Below are 24,481 nucleotides of genomic sequence, written 5' to 3'. Positions count from 1 at the left end.
TCGAGAAAAGGTACCGTTCGCCCCACCCATCCTCTCTCACCTCGCGCTCGCGCAGACACTTTCCCCCTTTCGCGCTTCTCTTTGCTGCCTCCTTGCTAACCTCGTGTGCCATCCTTATCTGCAGCCAGCCACCACCTCTGCTCCGCGACGGGACATCACGACCGCCACCACGGCACAAGTCTTGTCGCAACCAAGATTCCCCAAGCCATGAATTACGATCAGCATCACCCAGCCCCAGGCGGTTACCACCACATGGCCCCTGGTCCCTACAGCCATCTTCCTCCTCCGCCTCAGCAACATCATCAGGCCGCTCCCCAACACCACCAGCATCCTTCGAGCCAGATGCCTCAGCTCCCTCCAATGGGATACCCGGCACCCGCGCCCTTGCCTTCCAACTCAAACATGCCGCCCAACGGAATGCCCCTTCAACATCACCAGTCGGCTGCCCCCAGCGCATCCTCGGGCCCGCCAGGCCAGCAAGCCCCTCAGAACGCCGTGCCCGCCCCCATGTCAAAGACGGATGATATGGGTAGGAAATACGAGTACGCTACCCCCGTCACACTTGTTGATGAGGCGACCAGACTGACGTGGTGGCTACCAGGCTCGTCGTGATGCAGCAACCCCAGCGAGCCCGCATGTGCGGCTTTGGCGATAAGGTGAGCCTGCTCGCTCTCTACCATTGATCGACACCTAGTACAACGTGGTGGCTAATAAACCACCAAACAGGACCGGCGCCCCATCACCCCTCCGCCTTGTATCAAGGTCGTCGTAAGAGACGCCAAGACTGGTCAAGAGATCAACCCCAAGTACGTGCGACTTGAAAGCTTTGTGGAATGTCACCCCGGGGCTTGGCGCTGATCATGATTCATTAGCGATATCGACTCGGCCTTCTACGTGATCCAGGTGGATCTGTGGTCCGAGGACGGTACCTCAGAGGTGAACCTTGTGAGGCACTCATCTAACACGGCCTCAATATCGACCACCCAGCCCTTTTCGTACTCGGCCTTACGGGAGGAGGGTCAGGCGCCCGCTCAGCCCATGCAGGCTTACTCCCAGATGATGCCGAGCTACGGCTCCGCGCCCATGGGCTACGGCCAACAGCAGCCCCCTCCGCCACAGCAGCATATGATGCCGGGCTACGGCATGACTTCTGGATCGAGCTACCAACGTGAGTTGTCCAAGGGAGAAAGGAAGTACATGCAGCACCACGGAGTACTGACTGCCTGCGCAGCTGCCTACCAGTCATCAAACCCCCAGTTTGCCCCCCCGACCCAATACTTTCCCCAGCATGCAAACCCGGCGCCTGTGCCCTCGCAGGCCGACATGGCGTATGGCGGTCACCGCCAGTCTCTGTCCATGGCCGCTAGCCAGCCGCAGGGCATGTTCACTAGAAACCTCATCGGGAGCACGGCGTCGAGTGCTTTCAAGCTCAATGACGTGGAAGACCACGTTGGAATCTGGTTCATCATGCAGGATTTGAGCGTGAGGACTGAGGGTCACTTTAGGTAAGCGCCTCAACGTGAAACCCCCCTCGAGGGGCCGCTTAAGAGTTTTTATTTATTTTTTATTTTACTACTATGGGTTTTCACTGACAGTGGTTACACAGGCTGCGCTTCTCATTCGTCAATGTCGCCAGGCCCCCCGATCAGCCCTCGGCAGACGGCTCGCTGGTGAACCAAGGGACCGCGCCGATCCTCGCCTCGACCTTCAGCGACGTCTTCCAGGTCTTCTCGGCCAAGAAGTTTCCCGGTGTTTGCGAGAGCACCCCCTTGAGTAAGTGTTTCGCAACGCAGGGCATAAAGATTCCCATACGCAAGGAGGGTGCTGGCGACGGCAAGAAAGGTGGCGAAGATGACGATGACTTTCAGTAGTAGGATGGTCCAATCTGGTTTCAGTTCCATGGCGGGCGCTCGGAGTTTCAAGGCACAAACAAAACACAACAAATATGGCATACGGTTATAGTAGTCAGAACATGGTTTATGTCGGCGGCTCATCTCGTCTTGCCTTTCCCGGCATCGGTCCTCCTCCCCTGGCTTGGAGTGACGATGCCAAGTTCAGCAGTGTGTTTTCTTGTTTATTTGTGTGTTTTCGTATAGAGCAAAGAATCGCAAGACTTGGCATGCATTCACAATCAACCATCAGTCAGTCCCATATGCCCATAAGACAGACTGCACTATCTATTCCTATCCGACGCTGCATGCCATGGGCACCTGCATATCATATTACGGAGCGAAGCATCGACGCTGGACAGGTTTCGGCAATTCCGACACATGTCCCATTTGGATATTGAAAAGCTACAAACAAGTGAAGCCTGCAGTTCTAACTGCGAGGCAACTCCAACGCCTAACACGCCTCCCCTCTTTCCGTTCCCTTTACGGGCTTGATGAACAACGCTCGGAACACTCCCCAAAGGTTTCATTGCTGAACTTCTCTCTTTCTCTGTGAGTGAGAAGCTGCCGTCGATGTCTTGTATCGGCTGGCATGATTGCGTTTCATCCGTCAAGGCCTCGTTATGTTGCCTCCATCGAACGCCATCTCTCCTTTCCATCTTCAGCACAAAAAGAAGCGACAAAAGGAAGAAGACAACAAAAAAAAAGTAAAGGCAGGAAAGAAGTGTACACGCCTGGAGTGGTGTGTGTCCACCACTGACTTGGCCCGGGTCTCACCATTCTTCCCTGCAATGAGAAATGAATTCGTTGGCCGAGCCTCTTTTCCCTGTTATCAATAATACATGCTGCGGGATGAACAAACCCCCAGCTCAGTTGCTTTTTGAGCTCACAAGCTTTTGTCAGCGTACATGTGCCCGACTGCACAGATGTTGGCTTGCCCATGGATAAAAGAAATGAATCGTCTCAAGTACTTTTGAAAATGCTGGCTATGCGATTGCGCGGGCAAGCGCTCTATGAATCAGCCAGTTTTGCAAAGTGCTTGGACCAAATCCAACCGACTTGGTCATCAGGGTCGTCTTGGTTTTTAGCAAGCCATAGCTCGCCCTTTTCGGCAATGACATCAAAAATCTAGTAAGATGGTCAGTTAGGCTTCTTGTTAAGCCATAGTAGAGGGCATGTCAAGGACTCACCTCGCCGGCCTGGTACGTTAGGTACGGGTACCCAGCCTCATGCTTTGTTGTTTCAATGTTGAACTCAAAGAGTGATGCTGCCAGCCAAAGCACGTTATATCCGTTTCCAGCCGGTGTACGCTCACGTGAAGATGCTCGTGAGGACCTCTGGCTTTCTTCCACGCCATCTGGCATAGGAAGAGCAGAGTGGAATAGGCCTGAGAACCTTCGCGATTCGCTGCCAGATTGGTGGCTTGGGTTTGAGTCTCTCCTGTTGTTTGCTGTTGACTCTGAACTCTGTCTCGGTAGACCGTTTGTGTTGTGACTTTGGCCTGTGCCAGGTCGGGTAGATGGCAGAGGGAAATTTGCCCGCGGTACAGGCGATTGATCTCCTGTGACTGGTGATGCGGTAACCGATGGTCGCTGCGCAGCTGCACCAGCGTAGTAGTCCCGGTAGTAGAACTGGTGAGGACTAAGAGGCGCTGTGCTTGGGGAGAGAGTGAATTGGCCGCTGTGGCGCTTGGCAAAGTCTGGCGTCGGCAATATGGGAGCGTGGTCACCATTAACAGACAAACCCCTGCCGCGGGGGGAAGAGATCTCAACAGGTCGAGGGCGGAGCTTGGATGTAAGATCCTCTGTGCTGGCTGTTGTCGACTGTGATGTTCTGCCCTTGTATGCTGGGTTCAAGATCCCAATCGTCGTGAACAGTTCCTGTGCGTATTTATAATCCCGCTGGAACGTGGACACAATGTCAGGGATATCTTGCGGTGGCCCAATCTCTCCCGTGACCTTCTTCACCTTCTCCACCCAAATATTGTACCAGTTTGCTTGGATGTTGACGAAGTTACCAAGACAAATGTTACCAATCCTCTCTGTCAAGGCAGACAGCTGTGGTAACTCCTTCTTCAGAGTTTCATTGAGAGCGTCGTATTGCTCCACCAGCTCCTTGAGCCTGGGGTCTGGTGTCTTTCCGCCTTTCTTGAGTTGCTCTGCTCTTTCATAGTCGAGGCGCCGCTTTGCTCGCTTCTTCATCGCGAGCGAGGGATTTCCATAAGCCTTGATGACGTGCTCAAAGGGCTCGATCACATGCTTCCGAACCTGTTGAAGCTTCTTGCGTGTTAGCAGGTAGAGCACATCTTCTGCTGGAGGCTACTCACATGGTCTTCCAGGGCAATCTTCTCGATGTCTCTCATCGAGACATTGAATTGCACCCATTTACTCTCTAGTTCTGGATAGCTGCCTGGTTGAAGTCGCATGACCAGCTCCATGGCAGACAGGTACTGAAGGAACTCGTGAACGTAGGCGCTCACCTGTCGAGTATAGAACTCGACGTCTCTGAGCACAACTTGGAGTCGAAGGTAGTCGTCACCGAACTTCTCGTGCAGCTTGGCATATACGGCATCTTCAGGGATCTTCGAACTTGCAGCCTGAAGCTTGTCAACCCGCTTACCAAAGGCTCGAGCAAACCCAGCTTTCACATCAGATTCCTTCCTCTTCCGGCCAACAATCTGACCAACAAGCTCAAAGTTCTTCTTCGTCTTGTTGATCTCGATAATCGCCAGCTCCAGGGTTTCCTTGGCTGAGATCAGCTCAGCTCGGTCTGGATGATCTTCCGGAGTATGTCGCAGAATCTCTTGAATGAGGTTGGGGTACTTCGTAATTCGCTGCATAGGCTTGATAAGTAGGGAATCAAGATCCCATGCTGCCGTAAGGTCCTTGGCCACCTCGTTGCACTCATTTAGCCAGACCTTTACGGTAGGGTCTTGCTGGATCTGAATCAGGCGCTTGGCTGCGTGGTCACTGTTTCTGAGGAACCCCTCATGAGCCACTCTCATCTGCTCAATGTTCCTCTTGAAGAGGGGCCCAATCGCTGTGGCTCTGTCCTTGTCGTCGCCCAACTCAGGAGCTACTGAGTTGGCCAAGGAGTTTCCAGTGTGATCAGAAGCAGTCGATTCCTCCTTTGGCAGAGGCGATCGGCGTCCATGGGGCACATATACCGTACAGACAGCCTCCTTAAGCTGTGCGCAGAATGCGGTGTGAAAGCTGATGATCTCATCCGTGTTTCTGAAGACAAGCTTGATAGTCTTGTCGTCCAATCGCGGACAGGCTTCGGCGGTTCCTTTGTAGATCTCTTCCACAATGTTCATGTCCCTGACAAATACCATCTCGGTGTCAACGAGTTCCCTGATCACATTGCGTCGTTGCACCAGGCGATGCCTCTCCTTTCCTGTTGGTCCGTCTTGCTCTCTACCAAGTGTCGCAATAGAATCAACCGGAGTTTGGCCGCCAAGGGAATATTCCCTCGTCTCGATCGACATGTGGTCGATTGACTGAGTGGTGGAGACGGGACGCGACATGTCCTCGCTCTCGCGCCGAGAGGACCCTGTTATGGTACTTCCGTGGAGGGTTTCTGCGTAGTAGCTGCTGGCTGCCGTCCGCCGGCCCTCATGTAGTGACCTCGGCTTGGAAGCAGGTACTGGCGGGGGCTCGTGGTCTGGACGTGGCACTTGGCCTAGCATCGCCATTGGCTGCTTGCTCTCGAGGTAAGGAATCGAGAAGCCTTCTCCAGTGTCTAACTCTGGCAGTTGGTGAACGGTTCCGCGGCTGGGCAGCTGAGCGGCTCTTGTATCCAACGGGCTGAAATCGGGGCTGTAGTGTTCGCTTTGCCGTGCGGACGAATCTCTGCTAGAGCCGGATCCGTACGTGAGGTCGGACGCGTACGGTGGCTTCGGTAGAGGTAGGTCGTCGTCCGGAGTAGAATTTCTGTGGTCGAGGTGCTCGTTGCTGTCAACCGAGAAGTCGGTCCACGCGGATTGCTGACTTGATCGGTTAACTGGTGCATGCATGGATGGAACCATTAAACTGTGGGATGTATCCGGAGTTTGCTGGCTCTCAAGACTCGTCTTATGGGGGTCATCTTGCGCGTCGGAGGACTCGCATGTAGACGCTCGCTGAGACGAATCGTTATCTTTATGGCGGTCGTTGTAAAAGTCGTCAGGCTTTTCGAGAATGTCACCAGACACTGTGTCCACGTCTTTCTCTATATGGTGATTGAAGTAAGACGCATCGCAGACGGAACCATCCATATCACCAAGTTGGCTCTGATCATCAAAGTCATCGTAGGACTCCATTCTTGGGAAAGGAATGGTGTCTTGTCGCGGAGAATCATATTCGGACTCCCGCCGGATAATCTTAACCGTCGTTTCGTACGAAGGGCTCGAGAAAGGAACGGGTTCGTATTCCTCAGAGATTGGCGGAGACCCGGCGAAGGCGCCAGGAATGGATGGGTTTTCGAACTCGCTCCTGGTCGGTGTCGGCTCGGGCGATTGCTGGAGAGATGTTGGATCCAACGCGACCTTGATCGACACCAGGTCGTCGCCGGCAGACTCATCCTCGAACGGGTATTGGTATTCGGCCTTCTCTGGTGTGGGCTGCTCGTCCGGTGTCTCAGTGTTCGTCTCCTCCCGCGTTGGCGACGGTTGCAGCTCCTCGATATCGATCCTCTCTGGCGTCGGCGTCCGTCGCACTTCCTCTATCTCAGCCTGCTCATGGTTCCCGTCAGGTTGCGGGATCGTTAGCCCGAGGCCAGTCGGAGCTTGCGAGGACTCAAGCTGCACGGGTGGGAGCTCTTGCGGTTCATTATCGAACTCTGTTGTTTCCGATGTAGCCGAAATCGCGGATTGTGGAATATGCTCCCGGTCGTCGGAAGGACTCTGTTCCGGAAAGCTGCCTGGAATGCCCAAGGTGGGTGAATCAGAGACTTGCGCTTGGGGCGGAGAGAGGGAGACGATGAGCGGCACCGCCGTTGAGATTGTGAGTGGCTGGGGCGGTTGTGCGGGTGACGTAGGTTCCGCCGAAGATTCCGGTTCGTTGGGACTGGCCTCGGGTGGTTTCTCGAACGTTTCACTTTGGTCCACTGAAGGGGATGCGGATTTGATTTGTGGCACCGGGGGGACATCTTTCTTATCGTTGGTGGCAGTGGCTTCCTGGTCTCTTTTGCGCCTTGCAGCCGCCTGTCTCGCATCTCGCACCTGACTGTCGCGGATAGACTTAGTATACGCCAGTCTGATGTGTTCACGTCTCTGTTCAAAGTCGATGGGTTCGATAGAGAGCTTCCGTCTTCGAGTCGATTCCTCAGGCTTGGAGGATTGCTTGGGCACACTCTTGTGTGGCGATCTGGCCCTGTCGATAGCCTTCATCCGCGAACTTGCCGTGGTTGCCGTCGAGACAGATTGTCGAGGTCGAGAGCTGCGCAAAGGAGGCGATAGCTTCGGAGGGGGTGCTGCTACATATGCAGTAAGACGCGTGTTATTTTTTGGAGTGATGAGACCTCTGGGTGCAGCCTTGCGTCCTGGCGTGGGTTGCGTGGGTGTCTTCGCTCGCATAGTGGGCGTTTTGGCACGGGTGACGGGGGTGGTCGTACGGCTTGTTTTGCCTGCTGGCGGAGGACGCTTGAACGTGGATGGGGAATTGGCTCTGGAGCTTTCTCGTGTGGAAGGCGGACTCGTTGAGTCGCTGGGCGTGGCGAGCTTTCGGACAGAGACAGGGAGACGCGATGTGGGCGACGCAGCTCGATCGGGTAGCTCAAGCTCTGCCATCGGCCGCGGCACAAGTGCTTTTCTCGCCGTCGGCGCCCCTGCCTTTGAGGCAGCCACATCACTATGTGCTCGAACATGACCTCTTGCGGCGGGGACCGAACGACCCATTGCACTATTCGGCTTTGTCTTCTCAGCGCGGTACCAATCAGTTGGAGACTCCGGCTCGGCGAGATCAGGGTCAGATTTCGTCCGCTGATGGAGCCTAACGTGAAGACTTGACTCTGACGTCCGTCGCGGTCTTGGGCCCGAGCCCTCGATCCCAAACCCTACCATCGAAGTATCTCGCTGCCCCGGAAGAATTTCTCCAAAAAGCAAGCTGGGCGGCGGGGGGGAGGTGGGCGGCAAGGATGGGGATTTATGGTGAAGGTTTGTCAAAGATTTTGATGCATGTGCATTGCCCGCGATCGAACCCGAGTTCCGCGGCTTTGAAATCCGGCTGGCGAAGGACTGGGAATTGTTGGATAATTGGTCTTCCGGAACGAATTTCGTTCGTTGTGTTCGAGAAGCTGAGCCTCTGCTCGAGTCAGATGTCAGTTCACGGGTCACCGAAGTTCTCAGTGTAGAGTATGATGTTGACCCGCTCCCACTAGGTGTTGTTTTGTCGGCACTTGTCGCAGCTCTATTCGACCGTATCGGCACGCCTCGCACCGGAATTCGGGGCATGGCGGGCGCTGGAGTCTGCTGATCAAATCTCTTGGTCAAGTCCTTGACACTCGGCTTGCGGTTTGTGTTCGTCCTTGGCGCGCCGACAGGGGGTTCAACCGGGGCAGAGGCGGATCGCTGCGAGGGACGCAGCCCCGTACGGCCTGCTGGTGCCGGCGGGTGCTTTGGGTCTTTGCCATTGCCATTCGGCCGCATGGACGGATTGTCGCGGGTTCGAGATACGGAGGTTGCCATGTAGTCGGTATCGGAAGAGGAGGTTCGATGGTGATGACTCGACGACTGCACGCCTCGATAGCTTCGATAGAAATCATCCGGGTTCACAGGATCGTGAGCATGACCAGCGGCGGCGAAAGCCCCAGCCGTGTGGGCGGTAGAGGCATCCAAGTTCTCGCGGACGAAGGCGTTCGTTACGGGGCTGCCAGGGAGGTAGTGGCGATGAGATTGGTGGGACGATGAGCCGGATCGGCGGTGGTAGGGATTGGGATCGGAGTCGGGGTTGAAGTCGGCTTCGTGGTAGTCGTAATTCGAGTCAAAGTTGGGCTGGCGATGGAGTTGGTGTGCGTAATGGGAAGGAGAAGCAAGAGGTTGCGGTTGGTGTTGCTGGAGATGGACCTGGCGCTGCACACTGAGCGCAGAGGCCAGGCGGTCCTCCTCGTCTGGACTGCCAAATTCCATTGTGGCCTGAACATCAGTCAGGCGTGTCGGGTGGACTGGCTCGTCAAGAATTCCAGAGACCCATGCAGGCTGTGTGGGATGTTTGGGTTGGGAAGCATTGATGTGTTGGCCTGCAAGCTGAGTGGGCAGCGACGCTTGGAGAGGCGACTGGCAGTCCCCGGTTGGCAAGCGTTGGCAGTGTCTAGGACCTATCGACAGCAAATCTTAATGCATCGATGGGTGGGCGCCGCAGGAATAGCTGTGATGCGATTGCTGCTCTGTGGGGGGATTTTTACGGGGATTGGATATCTTTGCCGGAGTCGAGACCAATAAGATTTGAAGGTCCTTGTTGTTTTCCAAGTTGCGCGTGGGTAACTTGTGTTTTCGGGATCGTTGTTTGAGAATCGGACGTGATGAGATGGGATGGCAAGAGCGAGGGTTGGAGTGGTGAAAAGCCCAAAAATAAAATAGAAAAAAGACAATAATCAAAGGTGACGGCGTAAGTGCGAAGCGGGAGAGGAGAGAATACCTCAGTGAGACGACGAGCAGATGGAGAGACAGAGAGGAGGGTGGAGGTGTGCACCGTCGTAGAAGGTGTGGGCGTAACGCTCACAGAGGAGAAAATAGTTGTGGATTGGTCGAGGAACTCTTACCTCGAGAAAATAACTGGAGGAGGGAGAAGTGGAAGGGGGGTGGGCTAGGGTGCGGAGAAATGGCGCGGTGGTCTACGCTACCACAGACCAGTAGGTACTTGGGAGGAAGGAGAGCAAAATTGGAGGGGAAAGTACGGGACAATCCGCAGCTCCTTCCAGAGCACCTGTCGGAACGGGCCAGAGGAAGGAGGGGAATATTATGGCTTTTGGAAAATTCATCAGCCACCCGAGGGCAGGTGCGGGCGAATATGCAGTCAGGTTGTGATCGATGGTGAGCTGAGACGGCAAGTGGGACCGTAATTGCGAAGGTGAGGGTCTCGTCCAATCGGTCAAGATGGGCACGATTCGGTCTGGATGACAGCTGAGCAAAAGACGGGGGGAGAAGGGGAGCCAGTGCGGTGTCGTGTGCAAGGTACAGATGCCTGCGGGACACGGATTGGTGGGCAGCTTGGTGAAAAGAAAAAAAGGAAAAGAAAAAAACCTACAGCGTACTCTATGCACTGCAGTAGGTAGCAAGGAGAGGACGGGATGACAGAAGAGAATGTGGTGTGTGTGTGTGTGGTGTGAGGGGAGGGGATGACGGCAGGTCTGCCCAGACGCTCGGGTAAGAGGGGAGGGAGCAAGCAAGCAAGCTTGCCTGTCTGGTCTGGTGGTCAGGGCCGGAAAGTCTAGGGGACTTAGGTAGCTTCCGAATCTTGTCCAGTATGTATTACAAAGGTATCCGTATAGCCAAGGTTCTTTCCCCCTTCCGGAGCAGCGAATCCAGGCACAACCGACACACAAAGGGCGCGTGGGAGATTGAGTTTAACGGCCGGTCATGCATGTTGAGAAACCCCAATCAAGATCAAGACGTGCCCAGTATCCGTACCAGGCAAAGGAAAGATTGCTTGTGCAACCTTGCCCTGTCGCGCTCTAATTACCTCCATCTACTACTTTACTGAGCTGCAACAGCAAAACACACCAAACATGTTTTAGCAGGTTGGCCGGTCGTCAATTCGCGACTCGTTCGCCTTTCATTGCTCATCTCCATTGGACTGTTTGAACCGTGGAAAGAAAACATCATGGCATGGACCAGGTTGTTTTCTTCGGAGGGACCCCAGACAAACAAACAAAGCACACTCCACCCCAAGTCCCAAAGCAGTTTGTATCTCGATCTCCAATCACTGTCATTGGCAGGCACTTGTTCCCGTTTCCTTCCCTACCACTTTCCACTCCCCAGTTTTATTCAGTGTGAGTCAGGATGCATCTGCTTGCGGGGGGCGGGGGGGGTTCCTGGATGACACCTCGTTTTAGTACCTAGGGAAACATATCGATACTCCGCATAAAAGGGAAGAGAAAGAAGAAGGAAGAAGAAGAAGAAAAGCCAAGACTATGTCCTCGCTTGGTGACGTCTTAGGAAGGTCTTACGGCAGATAAAGAGACTCGTAGACGTTAGTTGCACAAAGCAAAAGTGCAGTAAGACCCCCGTGCTTGTACTTCAGGCCTCACCCTCCACCTTCCTAGGTACTCTCAAGGCAAGGACAAAGGCTCGAAAGAGAAAGGCAGAGGCTTCGAGTGCCGAGGCGCACGGCCATAAATCAATGGGAGATATGTTGCCGCCAACCAGCCATGCCTTTTCTGTGGGCGTTGACCAAGACCCAAGGCCGTTCTTTTGCGGCGTCGATGGCATCGAGCGTGAAGGTATTTTGGGGTTGGTTGGAGACCGCTGTCACAGCCGCCAGAGTTGCAAAATGTTGGCAAGCTCGCATGCATTCCATGAGGGCCAAGCTTCCGTGCTGGGAACCAACCCCTCTCGCCAAACGCCTCACCACACAGCATCGGGTATCAAAACCACTGACCGCTGTCGAGGCTAAATAAGCTGACATGCGGCATATGTGCACGTCAATCGGTATTCGTATTCCATCCGAGTCGGTGCCAGTGCCGGAGAGCGAGCGCGCGTGTATGGGAAAGCATCCTGTCCCGAAACCGTCCAAAGTCGGGATCGAGGCCGACATTCGATGGGTTGGTTACCTATCTACCTATATCCGTACCTAGCCATCCATGGTTTAGGGTTGCATTCGACGCCAAGCCCTCGGTGCCAGCCAGGTTGGAACACCCGAGAGAGCCAATCCATCCTCCAGAAGCAGCAGGATGGCTTCAAGGTTCCCATGCGCAGCATCTCAATGCCCAACGCCCGACGGCGCTGGTCTGCCCGTCACCGCTGTTGACTCGCCAATTGGCCCGAGTGCATGCTGCTTTTGGTTATCGTAAGAGGTTAAAAACATGTTTCGGTGTCGAAACTGTTTTGGGACGCGATACCCGTCCTCGTTTCCCAATCTCAAGCGGCTACCTGTCATCTGACGGTGGGGGGAAAGAACATTGATAAGTGTCAACGACTGCTGCATCACAGCTGCATGCTTACGCAGTGGTTGGGACAGATGCGTCTCGTGTTCAGGATTTCCCGGCCTCAAGTATTAAGCAGGCAAGCCCCGCTAATGCGACTTCCGAGTCTGTGCTCACCTTAAGACGTGCTATTATGATGTGAGGCATTCACTGGATGGATGACGGACGGACGGCAGTCATCGTTGCAGCTTCCGCTCTAGCTTCCCCCTCCAGTAGGATCATCTCGGAGACGAGGGAAGGCGCCTCTCTGGCTTAGTCGGATCCGGAAGGCTTGAGCAAACCTTGAGAATGAGATTGTATGTACCACAGTCAAGCCACGTTTTCTCTCTTTTGCCATGTGGTTTGTTTGACGGTGTCGACAACCTGATGGACTCGTTGCCCACCAGCCAGCAACAGCAAAGTGGATGGATGTGTTTCTTTAGACTCCCTATGCCGAACCGCTTCTTTCGTCGACTGGGGAACCCTTCCTCCTAGGCGTCCATATCGCGAGCGATCAAGGACTTATTGGACAGAGAGTACTCCGTATGGTATAACGTAGCACCGCAGGGCAACTCTCCTCCCACAACCCCCGCCGCCGCCCGCATTTCCGCCCGCCCTTGCATCGAATCCAGCCCGTCCCAGTCCAGTCTGAGGGGGCTAGCAGGTGACGATGCATATTTAATTACCGTAGGGTAGCGCGCAAGTATACCACGTAGCAAGTACACCTAGCGCAGAGCCACCAAGACGACAGCCAACACTATAGCAGCATCATGGTAGCACTAGAGAGGTAAGTACGGTATTCCCACCTTGCAGGATCACGCCCCAAGCGGTCTCCATAAATACTTGTAGATACCTATGTGTTGTCCAGCCTGGGCTAGTCCATGTTGTGTCCGAGGTGGTGGATCCTCCCCACGACCACCAAGTCCGCCTCTCGTCTTCGACAGAGCCACCACAAGCATGAACTGGGGTGCCTTAGCGTCGTCCATGGCCATGCGATTGCCCCTTGATGATTCGAGCGTTGGTGAGGATCGAGTGCCAAAGCCACCAGGCCACCGTTTAGAGATGCCGCCCGTGTTCGGCAGATCACTGGACGTGCACCGTCGTCCCATTGGGGTGTGTGAGCCTAGGACAGCCACCGCCAACCATCCCATCCGTTAGCAACACCCGCCAATCAGCACGTACTGTTTTGACCGTTCAGGTGCGATACGTACCGTGCGCGAATCCGTTGTTTTCTTTTACTCTGCAAGACGCGCTGGGCCATCACGCTTGTCAACCTCGTTCAACGACATCGCCACCCCTTGTTCAACCCTCGACCTTGCCCCCGCCGCCATCTGACTACTCAGCATTTCCCTGGCAGATCGCTTGCATGCCCGCATGCAATGACATGTTCTAGCGCGTGTCTCTCGGCTTCTCAGCGCATATAGTGCTGAATTGAGCTTCACTTCGACCTGGCTCCCCAATGAGCGACAACGTCGATGACAGGGGAGAAGCTACGCGTCCAAACAGATGTTGACGATGGGATGAGATCTCACAGCTGCAATGGCACGCAAAAGAAAATCACAGACGCTCGATGAACTAGGTGAGAGGCATCTGGAATGCAAGAGGGCCAAGGTGGATCGGGTTGAGAGTCATATCAAACATTCCGTACTGGAGCAATATTACGAAAGTGTCCAGACACTCCGCGAATACCTACTTTCAAAGCTGCCAGGCTCTTCGAGGCTTCGTCGCAAAAAGATTGCCTCGTTAGGGAAGGACGATGCACGGTTAAGCAAGGAAGGCCACCAATGGATACCGGAGGTGTCTTTGCTACTAGACACGACCCTGGTCTGCCTACATCATCGACCCCAAGCTCAGGCTGATTCTCGATGGGAGCAGTGGAGGTCTTTCTCGCAAAAGGCTGACGAGTCTGTGTTATCGGCTTCGGGAGATCTAGCCAGCGCTGCTTCCTCCCAATCAGAGGTACCGTCTGTCAACTTGACAACGTTGCATCTCGGGCTAACTAGCCAATGCAGATAGTTGACTTCGTCATCTGGCAACTGTTCTTCAGGATACAGCCTCATGCAGCTTGGCCGAGACACCTCCTGTGCGATGGCTTCAGGCGACGCGCTCAGAATGTCGCCAATGCGAATGGTCAAAACAGTGTCGGGGTGATTCCAGGGCTCGCTTCTGTTTACCCGAATCACCATGTTCGGGTTCTCAAAGACACCCCGTGGCCGCAGATCCTTATGGTTCTGGGCAAATCTGGCGAGCAGATCATGATTGATCTGCTTATCGATACGGCCATATTTCTTCCCGTGAAGGCTGGCGTCGGTAATCTGTATCAATTGAGTGGTATCCCCTTGTCGGAGACAGGCGTGTCAGTGGTTGCGGACCAAAACAAGACGAATCGTCCGAGACGAGGTCATAAGCCTGTAGATGCAGTTCACGAACAGCTTCCTTCTGAAATCACGTTTATAAGGAATCGTATACTGTACGCCAGAGCTGCACTTACTGCCAAGGGCACTGTCCAATATGGCCTCAGACACATACGTAAGCTACTCACCAGCTGTATCAGAAACTCATACTAATTTTCTACCACAGACGTGTTGAGCCGTTTCCCTTCCATTCGTTGTTCAAATCAGACGTCAGAGGAAGAAAAGTCGACAATCGCCCAAGCCAATGAGCGGAACACGCTCAAGGTCATGATGTACATTTTCCCTCGACAGTTTGGTCTACACAACGCCTTTACCTCGAGCGTCGACCGTTCCACAACGTCTCAGAAACTTGCAGATTACACCCTCCGCGAGGAGGAAATCTCATCATTATCCGAGAAACAGAAGTTGCGACTTCCCAAGAGACTTCGAGGAGATGCCAAACGACTTGTCGAGCGGTTGCAACTGCTCCATGGCCGCTGCGCTTACGCCGAGCTATTGCGGCATTACTGTCCATCTGCCATTGATGTCAAGCCTCGAACCCCTTCGTTCAAGAAGACATTGAAACGGCCTCAGAGGTTTCCAGATTCGCAAGCACCAGAACGGAATATTAAACTGACGGCGTCTTCCGCCCTTTCTTGTGTTACAACACAGAGCTGCTACAGGCCGCATCAACCAGCGCCGTCCGTTCCGGTGATCAAGTTCGATGCAGTGACTGAATTAGCGACTCCAGTAGCCCACGTATCCGCATTTTGTCAGGCTGTCCTGGCCAAGATCATTCCCAACGAATTCTGGGGGCTTGGTGAAGACCAGATACACAACAAAAACACCATTCTAAAAAGGGTGGACCATTTTATCAGGATGCGAAGATTCGAGAGCATGACACTCTGCGAGCTTCTAGACGGAGTGAAGGTAGGCAGTTCCAAGTCTCATTGAGGAACCTCTGCTGACTTACGCAGGTGACCAGCATGCAATGGCTGGCACCACCTGGTCTAAAGGGTCAGAAGACCAGTCAAACAGACATGATGAAACGACTCGAGATACTGAACGAATTTTTATACTATGTTTTTGATTCACTCTTGATACCCCTATTGCGCAGTAACTTCTACATCACCGAGTCGAGTTCCCATCGCTACCGTCTTTTTTTCTTTCGGCACGATGTCTGGCGATTCGTGGCGGAGCCTGCGATGGCGACCCTCCGGACAAACATGTTCGAGGAGATGAAGCTGGATCAGGCGACACGAGTCCTTGATTCCAGACGATTGGGATACAGTCGTATCAGGCTGTTGCCCAAGGGAAAATCTATGCGCCCAATTATGAATCTCCGGAGGAGGACGGCGGTCAAGGGCAAAAGCACCATCCTTGGACCGAGTATCAACTCCGTTCTAACTCCCGTATACTCCATGCTCAGGTTAGAGACTGTTCGTCTTCCAGTCTTCCACTTCCATTTCTACTCGCTAATCATCGGCAGGAACGTAATCCATCTAAGCTTGGATCTTCGATGTTCTCCGTGGGCGATATTTACCCACGACTAAGTGCTTTCAGCGCCGGCTTCGGAGATCGAACCCCAAAGTTCTACTTCGCCAAAGTGGACGTTCAATCCGCTTTTGACACGATCCCACAGGCTGCCGTCATTCGGTTAATGGAGGGTATCCCCAGCGAGAAACAATACATTATCAAAAAACATGTCGAAATCAAAGCAGGGTTGTTAGATAGTCGGCCCCAGAAACACGTAGTCGCGAAACTGACACGACGGTGGCACTCCATCGCTGTGACGCCCAACGACACGAACGACTTCTCAAAGATGGTCGAGGCCCGTCTCGGGAAGAACCGGAAGAACACCGTTTTCTTGGGTAATACGATGAGGAGAGAAGTCAGCATCGGAGAGTTGATGGACCTCATGGCATCGCACATTGAGCAGAACTTGGTCAAGGTCGGCAAGAAGTTCTACAGGCAGAAGAAGGGCATCCCCCAGGGATCCGTGCTCTCCTCCGCCCTCTGCAACTACTTCTACGCCGATCTGGAGGCACAGCATCTCGCGTTCCTCGCGGCGGAGGATTGTCTTCTCTTGAGGCTGATTGACGACTTTCTTCTCATCACGACGGACCAGTCAAAAGCGTGCGAGTTTGTCGAGGTCATGCACGGCGGACTTCCCGAGTATGGCGTTATCGTCAGCCCGGAAAAGACGCTGGTCAACTTCGACATGGAAGTCAACGGCGTGAGGGTAGCCAGGTTGCCTGAGGGGTCTCACTTTCCCTATTGTGGTCTGGGTGTCGACTGCAACACGCTGGACATTGTAAAGGATCGGGATCACGTCAAGAACACCGGTGGGTTTCAGGCCTTTCCTTGCCAGCTGTGGAAATGCAGCATTCAAGAAGTAAGCTAACCGACTTCTCAGTGGTCTCCAATGCTTTGACGGTCGACTACGGAAACAAGCCTGGCCAGAACTTTCAAAGGAGGGTCCTTAGTACGTGCAACGCTGGCTCGAGTGTTTCCATCGTGCCTTGGCTGACATTTATGCAGACGCCTTCAAGATTCAATCCCACCTAATGTTCTACGACACCAAACACAACGCCCTCGAGACCGTCACATCAAACCTTCACAAGGCCTTTGTGGAGACGGCCGAGAAGATGTGGGCTTACTGGCGGTGCTTGCCCGCGCGGAAACGGCCTAGCAACGGGTTGATCATGCGTAAGCCCCCGTCCCTTCAACCATTCTCCTATCCCGCTCACGTCATATCCAGAAACCGTAGCCAAAGTCATCGACGTCGCCATCGTCCTTCTTACTAGCAAGGCCAGACGGGCAAAATACCCGGGGTACGCCTGTGTCGTCGAGAAGACGCAGGTCACATGGTACGTAGCATAGCCCTTTAGCTTCCGCCGGTCTATCCCACGGAACACTCAGCTGACCCGAACAAACGCGCGCAGGCTGGCCCTGGAGGCTGTGAGGAAGGTCCTATCGAGAAAACAAGCGAATTTCGCGGGCGTACTCTCGTGGATCAATGCCGAACTAGGGAGGCTCGACTGCAAGAAGACGGCACGCGCGAAAAGGGGCATTCGGTGAACAGCCTGTGTTCGTGCTTCACCTAATCACAGACACAGTCACACGTATAAGACTGTTTTTTTTTTTCTCTCACGCAAGATATTTTGTTTGCCGCCCGTGAGGGAATCAATCGGCCCAAGTTTGAATGCCGTATCATTTCTGTGCTCGTGTGCCGCCCGTCGTTCGACACGTCACGACGGCCTTGTCTGCTGTCATGTAGCGATTCACGCACCACCAAGCCGTATGATTGTGTGTCACTAACGAATCCCCCACGAGCCACGGTTTGGACCGCACGCGTCATTTAAATATACCCGTGCAGGGCTAGTAACCTTGCGTCCTCGGAGTCTGTGGATCGTATGCAACCCTTCAGACGCGAGCACTACGCCCAGAAGAAAGGCAACATGTTCGACGGACTCGCGGGGAAGCGGGAGCCGCTGGTGATCATCGACTTTGGGACGGCACCCGACTCTGGGAACGACTCCGATGAGACTCGTCGTCGATCATCGACGACGACCAGGCCGGAGGCTGACGGGGGGCCTCACTGATCGAGGTTGCAGGACACAAGCCGGCTTCAAGCTGGAAGCGCAAGGGCAAGCTGTACCTTGTCCGCGACGGCGTCAGCGAAGACGGGCTACTAGACATACTCACCTATCATCAAGTCCCGGTCCACTTTCTGGGCTTCCCCATTAAGAATGCTTACCGACTTGCCCTAGCTTTGCTACAATCATCCGTTTCGATGTGAGTGTCTCCCCTTCAAATCGCAGACAGCCGAGCCTCGTGGGGCTGGGCCGTAGCGGTACACATGTGCAAGGTTGCCTCACACTCTTCAGCATCCGCGAATACCCTCTTCACGCGTTGCCCAAGCATACATACCCTGCCCGGACACCTCGGTGGGAGACGCATACTGCCGTAGCATATCTTCGCATAGACTTTGTGGAGGGCACGGCGGTCTGGGTGTTTGTGGTCCCGAGGTGTTATCATGCAGAGAAAGGTAAAGGCACGCAGAATCTGCTTTGGAATACGTTCAGAGACGGCCTGGCAAGTGACTTGGCCGCGCTTGCGCGCTTCGACGTCCACGAGCGCGTCCGTGTCAGTCTAAGCTGTGTCCTTGTCGTCGCCCGGTGGTCTGTCGGAATATCCTCGCATCACCCTCAAGACACGAAGATATGTCTTTCCGACCTAGTGAGTCGGGGTCTCCAAGGCCCCAAGGGGTTATGGTTACAGCATGTTGGCATGAGACAGACAAAGCCGTACGTGGACCCTTTCGATGATAACGACGACGACGACGACGACGACGACGGGCCCTGAGAAGCAATACACGCCCAGGACCTGCGAAGGATGGCCTTTCTGATGGAATCTCTGCATGAGAATGTCATGCGAGTCAAGAATAACCTTTGGGTCCTCCAAAATCTACGGGGCTTCTTCGTCAACGAGGCAACCAAGGGAGCTGACAACCTAGAAAATGACCAAGCCAATGACATTCGGAGGCATATCGAAGACTTTGCAGGCGATTTGGCGGTTATAATCGACGATATTGAGGACTTGCTGGACCGAGCGCTAGCTTTGGACCAAAGCTCGCCAGGAACCGTGAAGAATACGTGAGTTGCGACAAGAGATGAGACAAGTGGACAAGAGCTGAGCTTGTGAGATCCAACGGTTACAAGCGCACCATTCGAGCCAACAAACGAAAAATAAAAATCGCAGAGCTGACAGCAGATGATTCGTCCGCGATGAAGAAACTTACATTCATTGCCCTGGTTTTGTTGCCAGTCACGGTAGTATCGGCAAGTTTTGATGAGAATCGTGGAGAAGTTTGTGGGGAAACCAAAAAGGACGAGAAACCGAATGCGCTGATCGGATGAAGATACCAATGACCGTGTACGTAGGTCCTGAGTACGGACATTGTCAAGTTTCAGGGCCTTACGAGCGAAAACGAGGAGAATGCCACCGATGAGGCGTCCGAGGGGCTCCGTGCCAATTTTCAGCTTCTCGGTCGCCGCGTTCGGCACGTGGGCCGTTGCGAGCGTGCCTGTACTCATGACCATCGCGACGCTGGTCATTGTCAAGCCGATAGACAGTCGTGAGCGGCACAGTAAACGGCAGTGTCGGTGGGGGCGGCAGTGGCAAAGTTGACGCGGTCGCATATCCACGTACCAGGGCAATGCAAGTAAAGAGAGGGACGTTGTATACATGGAACTTTCGAGATGCCTTCAACTCGGCCGAGATGAACAGGCCGCGGCCCAACATAGAGAGGCCGAAACAGGAAGCGTCTGCAGCCACGCCCCAATACACGCGGCTCTGGCGGTACCCAAGACGACATGGACTTTGCCAGAGGCTCCGATGAGGGAAGAGGGTGTTCCCGCCCCCCTCCCCTCATACGTAGAACTCGGTAAGACGATAGTTAGGCATCGCTACTCGGAACAGTATCATGTGGCGCACGACAAGATATAGCTCGAACATGACAACGGCGACGGCACAATGACTTGGATGAGATATTCGAAGAGACGGAAGGGCCGGACGAAGCACGAGGCGCAGAGCAGAAATGGCGAGGAATGGTCAAAGGGAACGGGTTCCTGCTACGTACGTTACTTAATTAGGACCACAAGTACAGTATGTAAGGGGTAACGTTGTCGTCCGAAAGGCACTGCATCTACTACGGATGCCCTGTATATACGATGTAAGTTCGAAATATAAGTAAGGGTGGGCAAATAAACATTTACACTAGGTCCCGTTGGCCCCTTTTGCTGACCAGTCACAAGCTTGCTCTCGGAGCGAGCAAGGTTGAGTTTTGCGTCTGACAGGCCTTAATTCTTGTGTTTTTGAGCTACATGCCTCTTTTTCGCGACTCGTCTCGTCTCGTCCCGTTGCGGTGCGACTATCAATTCGGACCGCCGTCAACCAGCGTGACTGGCGTGTTGGTGACTTAGAGGACCTGGCCAACAGGAATAATAATGACACGGGCGGGGATCTCTTCATGCTGATAGTTGGGCCAAGGCAAGCGACACTTGGGCCTGGAATGGTGCTCGAAACAATGGGGAGAAGGGAGATGGACAAAAGAAGAGTCGGTTACAGTCTTGTTCGTACTCGTGTGAGCACTGCCCCTTCCCTTGAATGTTTATTTCTAAACCAGACCAGGCCAGACCAGCAAAAGGGTGAATAGGCAACGAACGAGCAAGGGCGCTGCCGTCTGGGCTGGGAGGCAAGACCACACACATCAATGACGCCAATGCACGAGAGAGTTGCGCGAATCAGAGCATCGCATGTGAGAGACGCGGGCCACAATTCATCGTCTTCGGGTCCGGCAGGGTCCACCCCGCCTTGGCCGATGTCCATCCAGGGAAGGACCCATCACCCCGAGGCAAGCGGCTGCCGCTGGTGTAAGATGGTGGCGGCTCGGACAACTGACCACATGACGACGGTGCGTCAGACGAATAAATGCGGCGACTCGACCCATCTTTCTAGAAACCTGCACACGATGCGATTCGAACCCGAAGGCGAAGTTCTTCTGAATTGTTATTTCAAATTGTTCGGATTAGGTATTATTCCTATTTTACCGTCTACCTAGACATTCTCCCCGTCATTGGCCTGTCTTGTGTTCTGTCACATCCAAACCAAAGGTGCTTACGCTATCTAGGTAGGTATTCTAAAACCACAGCACCTACCCGAGAGTTACTCTGTCCATCCTAGCCCGCATTACCGTGTCCCTCATCCCATCCATTCATCTGCACATCATTCATTCTGCTACCATTCTGAGATCTCCGCCCCGTTTCCAGAGAGGCGAAACACATCTTGGGGTGCCACCCGCAGTGAACCAAGATGAGAACAGCCGACACACGCGCCACTCGCCCACACGTCTCCCAACTCCAGCCCATCGCCTCCTTCTTCCTCCCCCCGTTGCAGGGTTCTTGACTTGTCTCACGCCCTTCGTTTCCCATCGTACTCGCGTTCGGTTCCTGAGAGGCATCTGACAATGCTCGTCTAGGCATACGAGGGAAAATATCCCAGAATTAGGGCATCGGCCTCGGGGACGGCCATTTCCCCGCGACACTTCCCACGACTTGCTACCTAGTACGCCTTGTCTTTGCAGGAGGACAGACCGGTTTATTCTTATTTTTATATTTTTTCTTTTGCTCCTTTCGGCCCTCATGTACTCGGGACAGTTGTCTGTGCCTCACTTGACCCTGTGGTATATCTGAGTCAGCCATATATTCAGCTGGGCCTGCACGTCGGTTTTATTTATATGACCTCAACTTCCTCTTCACCGTCTTCTGCCCGCCGAGCAGTCACGATATACGTCTCCGCGAATCAATGCACCAGTTCATTGGGAGAATTATCATGTCGCAAGAATCCATCACGGCTGCCGACATCACAGCCACGTTGGGCTTGCCCGACCTCGTCAAACCCGTTCTCAGCAACATCACCAAGCCTGGTATCGCCAACGTCAGCTCTCCAGTTCTCGCCACCATTGTGCGCGACGCCTACCGCGCTGCCTTCAAGGCCCGTGTCGCCGCGGGTGAAGCAAGGCCATTCGTGTTTCCCTACAACATGCTTGCTAGTTACATCGTCCCGGTGCTCTACATGTCCATCCCCCACACGAAGCGGCCATGGCTCTACCGTGCGAGATGGCTTGTCGTTGCTTTTATCATCATATTCAACCTAGACATCATGAAATACACCTCCAGCACCAACATGACCACGTCGTATGTCGTCGGGATATACTCATTTTTCGGCATCATGATCGGCCTCACCATGTTGGTGTTCACAGCTCCACAATTCGACTTCGAAAGAGTCGTTCGCAGAAAGGCCAAGAAGCCGGCATCCTCTTCCAAATCCTCAAAGCCTTCCAGCAGAGCCAACTCGCCCGAGGCCCGCACCGCCTCGCCGAATGGGTCTGGGCTCAGGAAACGAGCTGGCAGCAAAAAGCGAAGACCTGCCCGAGTGACAGCACCAGAGGTCAACCTTGATGAGTACGAATATTACTGGCAAGCCTACCCGGAGAATGGAACCTTCCTCGAAAGACTCGCCTGGGTCATTGATCTCTACACCAATTTCAGGGGAGCCGGTAAGCAGCATCACCCACCCCCCGGTGTTGAAAAATCGCCATTACTAACTATAAAAAGGTTGGTCTTGGGCTGTCCCGTCGGTACCTAGTCCAGCCCCCCCTGAACGACCCGGCACAGGCGAGCTGGTCAAGATGGACACAATACCATTGGAGACATTCGTCGGATGCCAGACTTATAGGGATGAGAAGCAGTTCCTGCGGAGGAAGCTAATCTCTATTGGGGCTGCATATGTCTTCCTCGATGTCTTCAAAGTCGCCGTTATGGAGGATCCCTATTTCGTCCTCGGCAGCAGCAGCTCCCTTCCGCTCCCTCCTCACCTAGCGGTCCTGCCGTCTTTGGTCGTGCACATGTACCGTCATGCTACCGTCATTGGTCTCATTTACGCTGGGCTGATCATGATCTTTAGCGTTCACGATCTGTTCCAGTACTATGTCTTTAGCAAGGTCTACCGTATGCGGGGTGAGCTGTGGCAATACGCAACAGTATTCGGCTCCTTCAGCCAGATCCTGGACAGGGGCTTGGGTGGATTTTGGGGTTCTTGGTGGCATCAGACTTTTCGGCAATCCTTCTGCGCGCCGGTCGACTTTGCCGTCAAGAATGGGTATCTGAGAAAGGGGGCGCGCAGTACGAAGATGATCGGTCTGTTGGTTGCCTTCCTCCTCTCGGGTCTGCTGCACGCCGCGGGAAGCGTCAGCTCGATCCCCGATACGAAGTGGTGGAAGCCTGCTCTCTTCTTCTGGCTGTCAGGCGTGGGCGTGTTCGTCCAGCAGTTGTTCTGCATCACCCTGAAGCCTCAGATTTCGAGGCTGCCCCGCGTCTTGAGGAGGCTCGGAAACCTTCTCTACGTCGTTCTGTGGCTGCACATCACCGTCCAGCCGCTGACGGACGACTTTGCGCAGACCGGTCTGTGGCTCATGGAGCCCGTCCCCATTTCTTTTGTTCGTGCGTTGGGGTTCGGACGCGGAGAGGTCTCTTGGTGGAAGCCCGACATGGAAGCGATTTGTCATTGGCATACTGGAAAGCATTGGTGGGACTCTGGGTTCAGGTATTAGAGCATTGGCGCAGGCCTCATTACAGCGTTAGAGTCCGAACGAGCTATGATTTCAACCCGTCTCATATGTCGCAAAGATACTCGTTTCTCTTCTCCTCGTACTCCGCTGCCTCGGCGTCTTTCGCGTCCGTGCTAGCTCTGTCCTGTCCCTCGGCTGCCGCCGCATTGCTTCGACGGCGACATGGGACTGCCTTGTCTATCCTCGTCGTTCGGACGGCGTGAGACCCTACGATACTACTTGTCGCCCCCGGGAGACTTGAGGCAGAGGCCCCATTTGTCAGCTCGTATCCCAGTTTTCGGACTTCGGTCGGCGCCCCGGCGGGGGGAAGGGGGGGGGATGGTTCTTTGTTTCCCTCCTCTCCCCTATCAAGGCGATTGGCGCGAGGGGGCTGTTTTGGAATAGAAACACTCATCTGGTCAGTGAGCGTTGACAGGCTAGGCAAGTCCTCGTCTGGCGATGTGGCGGGTCGATACTGCCCCCCCTGGGTGACCCATCCCTTCCGTCGGTGTGGTGGTTCTTATCTCTGACACTTGGGGAAGGAGTAAGAGGTTAGGCTTTTCGGTGGGGGGGGGGGAGGCGGGGCCGGAGCAGGAGGGAGATCCGAGATAGAGATGGGTTTTCTTTTCTACTGTCGTCTCTATCATTTCTTGCGTCAACATTTTGCTATATTCCATGACATCGCGAGCCAGCAAAGCCATGAATAATGAATGGCAGGGGTGGGCGCAACGACGTATCTGTGTAATTTTCTCGGCTGGGCAATACTGAAGCAGCACGTTTTAAACATCCTTCTGTATCTCATCACTTGGTGCACTCTTACTGCCATGTGTTTGTTATACTTGGCAGTGTCCAGGACTTCAAGATCGCCGGGACGTGACGCTGACTCTGGGTACAAGCGAGAAAGAGTACCTCGGAGCGAGCCACAGGCT

The 24,481-nt window shown here is 54.2% G+C and overlaps 7 protein-coding genes across 7 annotated transcripts; 4 read left to right on the top strand and 3 right to left on the bottom strand.

The window, feature by feature from the left end:
• Positions 1-252: 252 nt before the first annotated feature.
• GLRG_04463 (developmental regulator VelB) lies at positions 253-1,871 on the top strand (the record flags this gene model as incomplete). The annotated part of the gene is made up of 6 exons (XM_008095148.1): positions 253-542; positions 602-656; positions 727-806; positions 873-1,168; positions 1,232-1,505; positions 1,607-1,871. 6 exons carry the CDS (start codon positions 253-255, stop codon positions 1,869-1,871), a joined length of 1,260 nt encoding a protein of 419 aa, XP_008093339.1.
• A 1,029-nt stretch (positions 1,872-2,900) lies between these two features.
• GLRG_04462 (RhoGEF domain-containing protein) lies at positions 2,901-7,656 on the bottom strand (the record flags this gene model as incomplete). Its single annotated transcript, XM_008095147.1, has 3 exons — positions 2,901-3,017; positions 3,080-4,165; positions 4,216-7,656. The coding sequence occupies 3 exons, from the start codon at positions 7,654-7,656 to the stop codon at positions 2,901-2,903; spliced, it is 4,644 nt and encodes a 1,547-aa protein (XP_008093338.1).
• A 535-nt stretch (positions 7,657-8,191) lies between these two features.
• GLRG_04461 (uncharacterized protein) lies at positions 8,192-8,994 on the bottom strand (the record flags this gene model as incomplete). The annotated part of the gene is made up of 2 exons (XM_008095146.1): positions 8,192-8,242; positions 8,305-8,994. The coding sequence occupies 2 exons, from the start codon at positions 8,992-8,994 to the stop codon at positions 8,192-8,194; spliced, it is 741 nt and encodes a 246-aa protein (XP_008093337.1).
• A 4,999-nt stretch (positions 8,995-13,993) lies between these two features.
• Positions 13,994-17,263, top strand: GLRG_04460 (telomerase reverse transcriptase; the record flags this gene model as incomplete). The annotated part of the gene is made up of 7 exons (XM_008095145.1): positions 13,994-14,516; positions 14,568-15,310; positions 15,358-15,819; positions 15,870-16,725; positions 16,797-16,865; positions 16,922-17,089; positions 17,142-17,263. 7 exons carry the CDS (start codon positions 13,994-13,996, stop codon positions 17,261-17,263), a joined length of 2,943 nt encoding a protein of 980 aa, XP_008093336.1.
• A 533-nt stretch (positions 17,264-17,796) lies between these two features.
• GLRG_04459 (uncharacterized protein) lies at positions 17,797-18,182 on the top strand (the record flags this gene model as incomplete). The annotated part of the gene is made up of 2 exons (XM_008095144.1): positions 17,797-17,935; positions 17,998-18,182. The coding sequence occupies 2 exons, from the start codon at positions 17,797-17,799 to the stop codon at positions 18,180-18,182; spliced, it is 324 nt and encodes a 107-aa protein (XP_008093335.1).
• A 713-nt stretch (positions 18,183-18,895) lies between these two features.
• Positions 18,896-19,500, bottom strand: GLRG_04458 (uncharacterized protein; the record flags this gene model as incomplete). Its single annotated transcript, XM_008095143.1, has 2 exons — positions 18,896-18,981; positions 19,185-19,500. 2 exons carry the CDS (start codon positions 19,498-19,500, stop codon positions 18,896-18,898), a joined length of 402 nt encoding a protein of 133 aa, XP_008093334.1.
• Positions 19,501-21,775: 2,275 nt separating this feature from the next.
• On the top strand, positions 21,776-23,555 carry GLRG_04457 (uncharacterized protein; the record flags this gene model as incomplete). Its single annotated transcript, XM_008095142.1, has 2 exons — positions 21,776-22,502; positions 22,561-23,555. The coding sequence occupies 2 exons, from the start codon at positions 21,776-21,778 to the stop codon at positions 23,553-23,555; spliced, it is 1,722 nt and encodes a 573-aa protein (XP_008093333.1).
• Positions 23,556-24,481: the final 926 nt, after the last annotated feature.

The sequence above is a fragment of the Colletotrichum graminicola genome (genome assembly GCF_000149035.1).
Source record: "Colletotrichum graminicola M1.001 genomic scaffold supercont1.14, whole genome shotgun sequence".
NCBI classification, from domain to species: domain Eukaryota; kingdom Fungi; phylum Ascomycota; class Sordariomycetes; order Glomerellales; family Glomerellaceae; genus Colletotrichum; species Colletotrichum graminicola.
The sequence above is the reverse complement of the archived record's forward strand: the minus strand, read 5'-3'. Positions and strand labels throughout refer to the sequence as shown.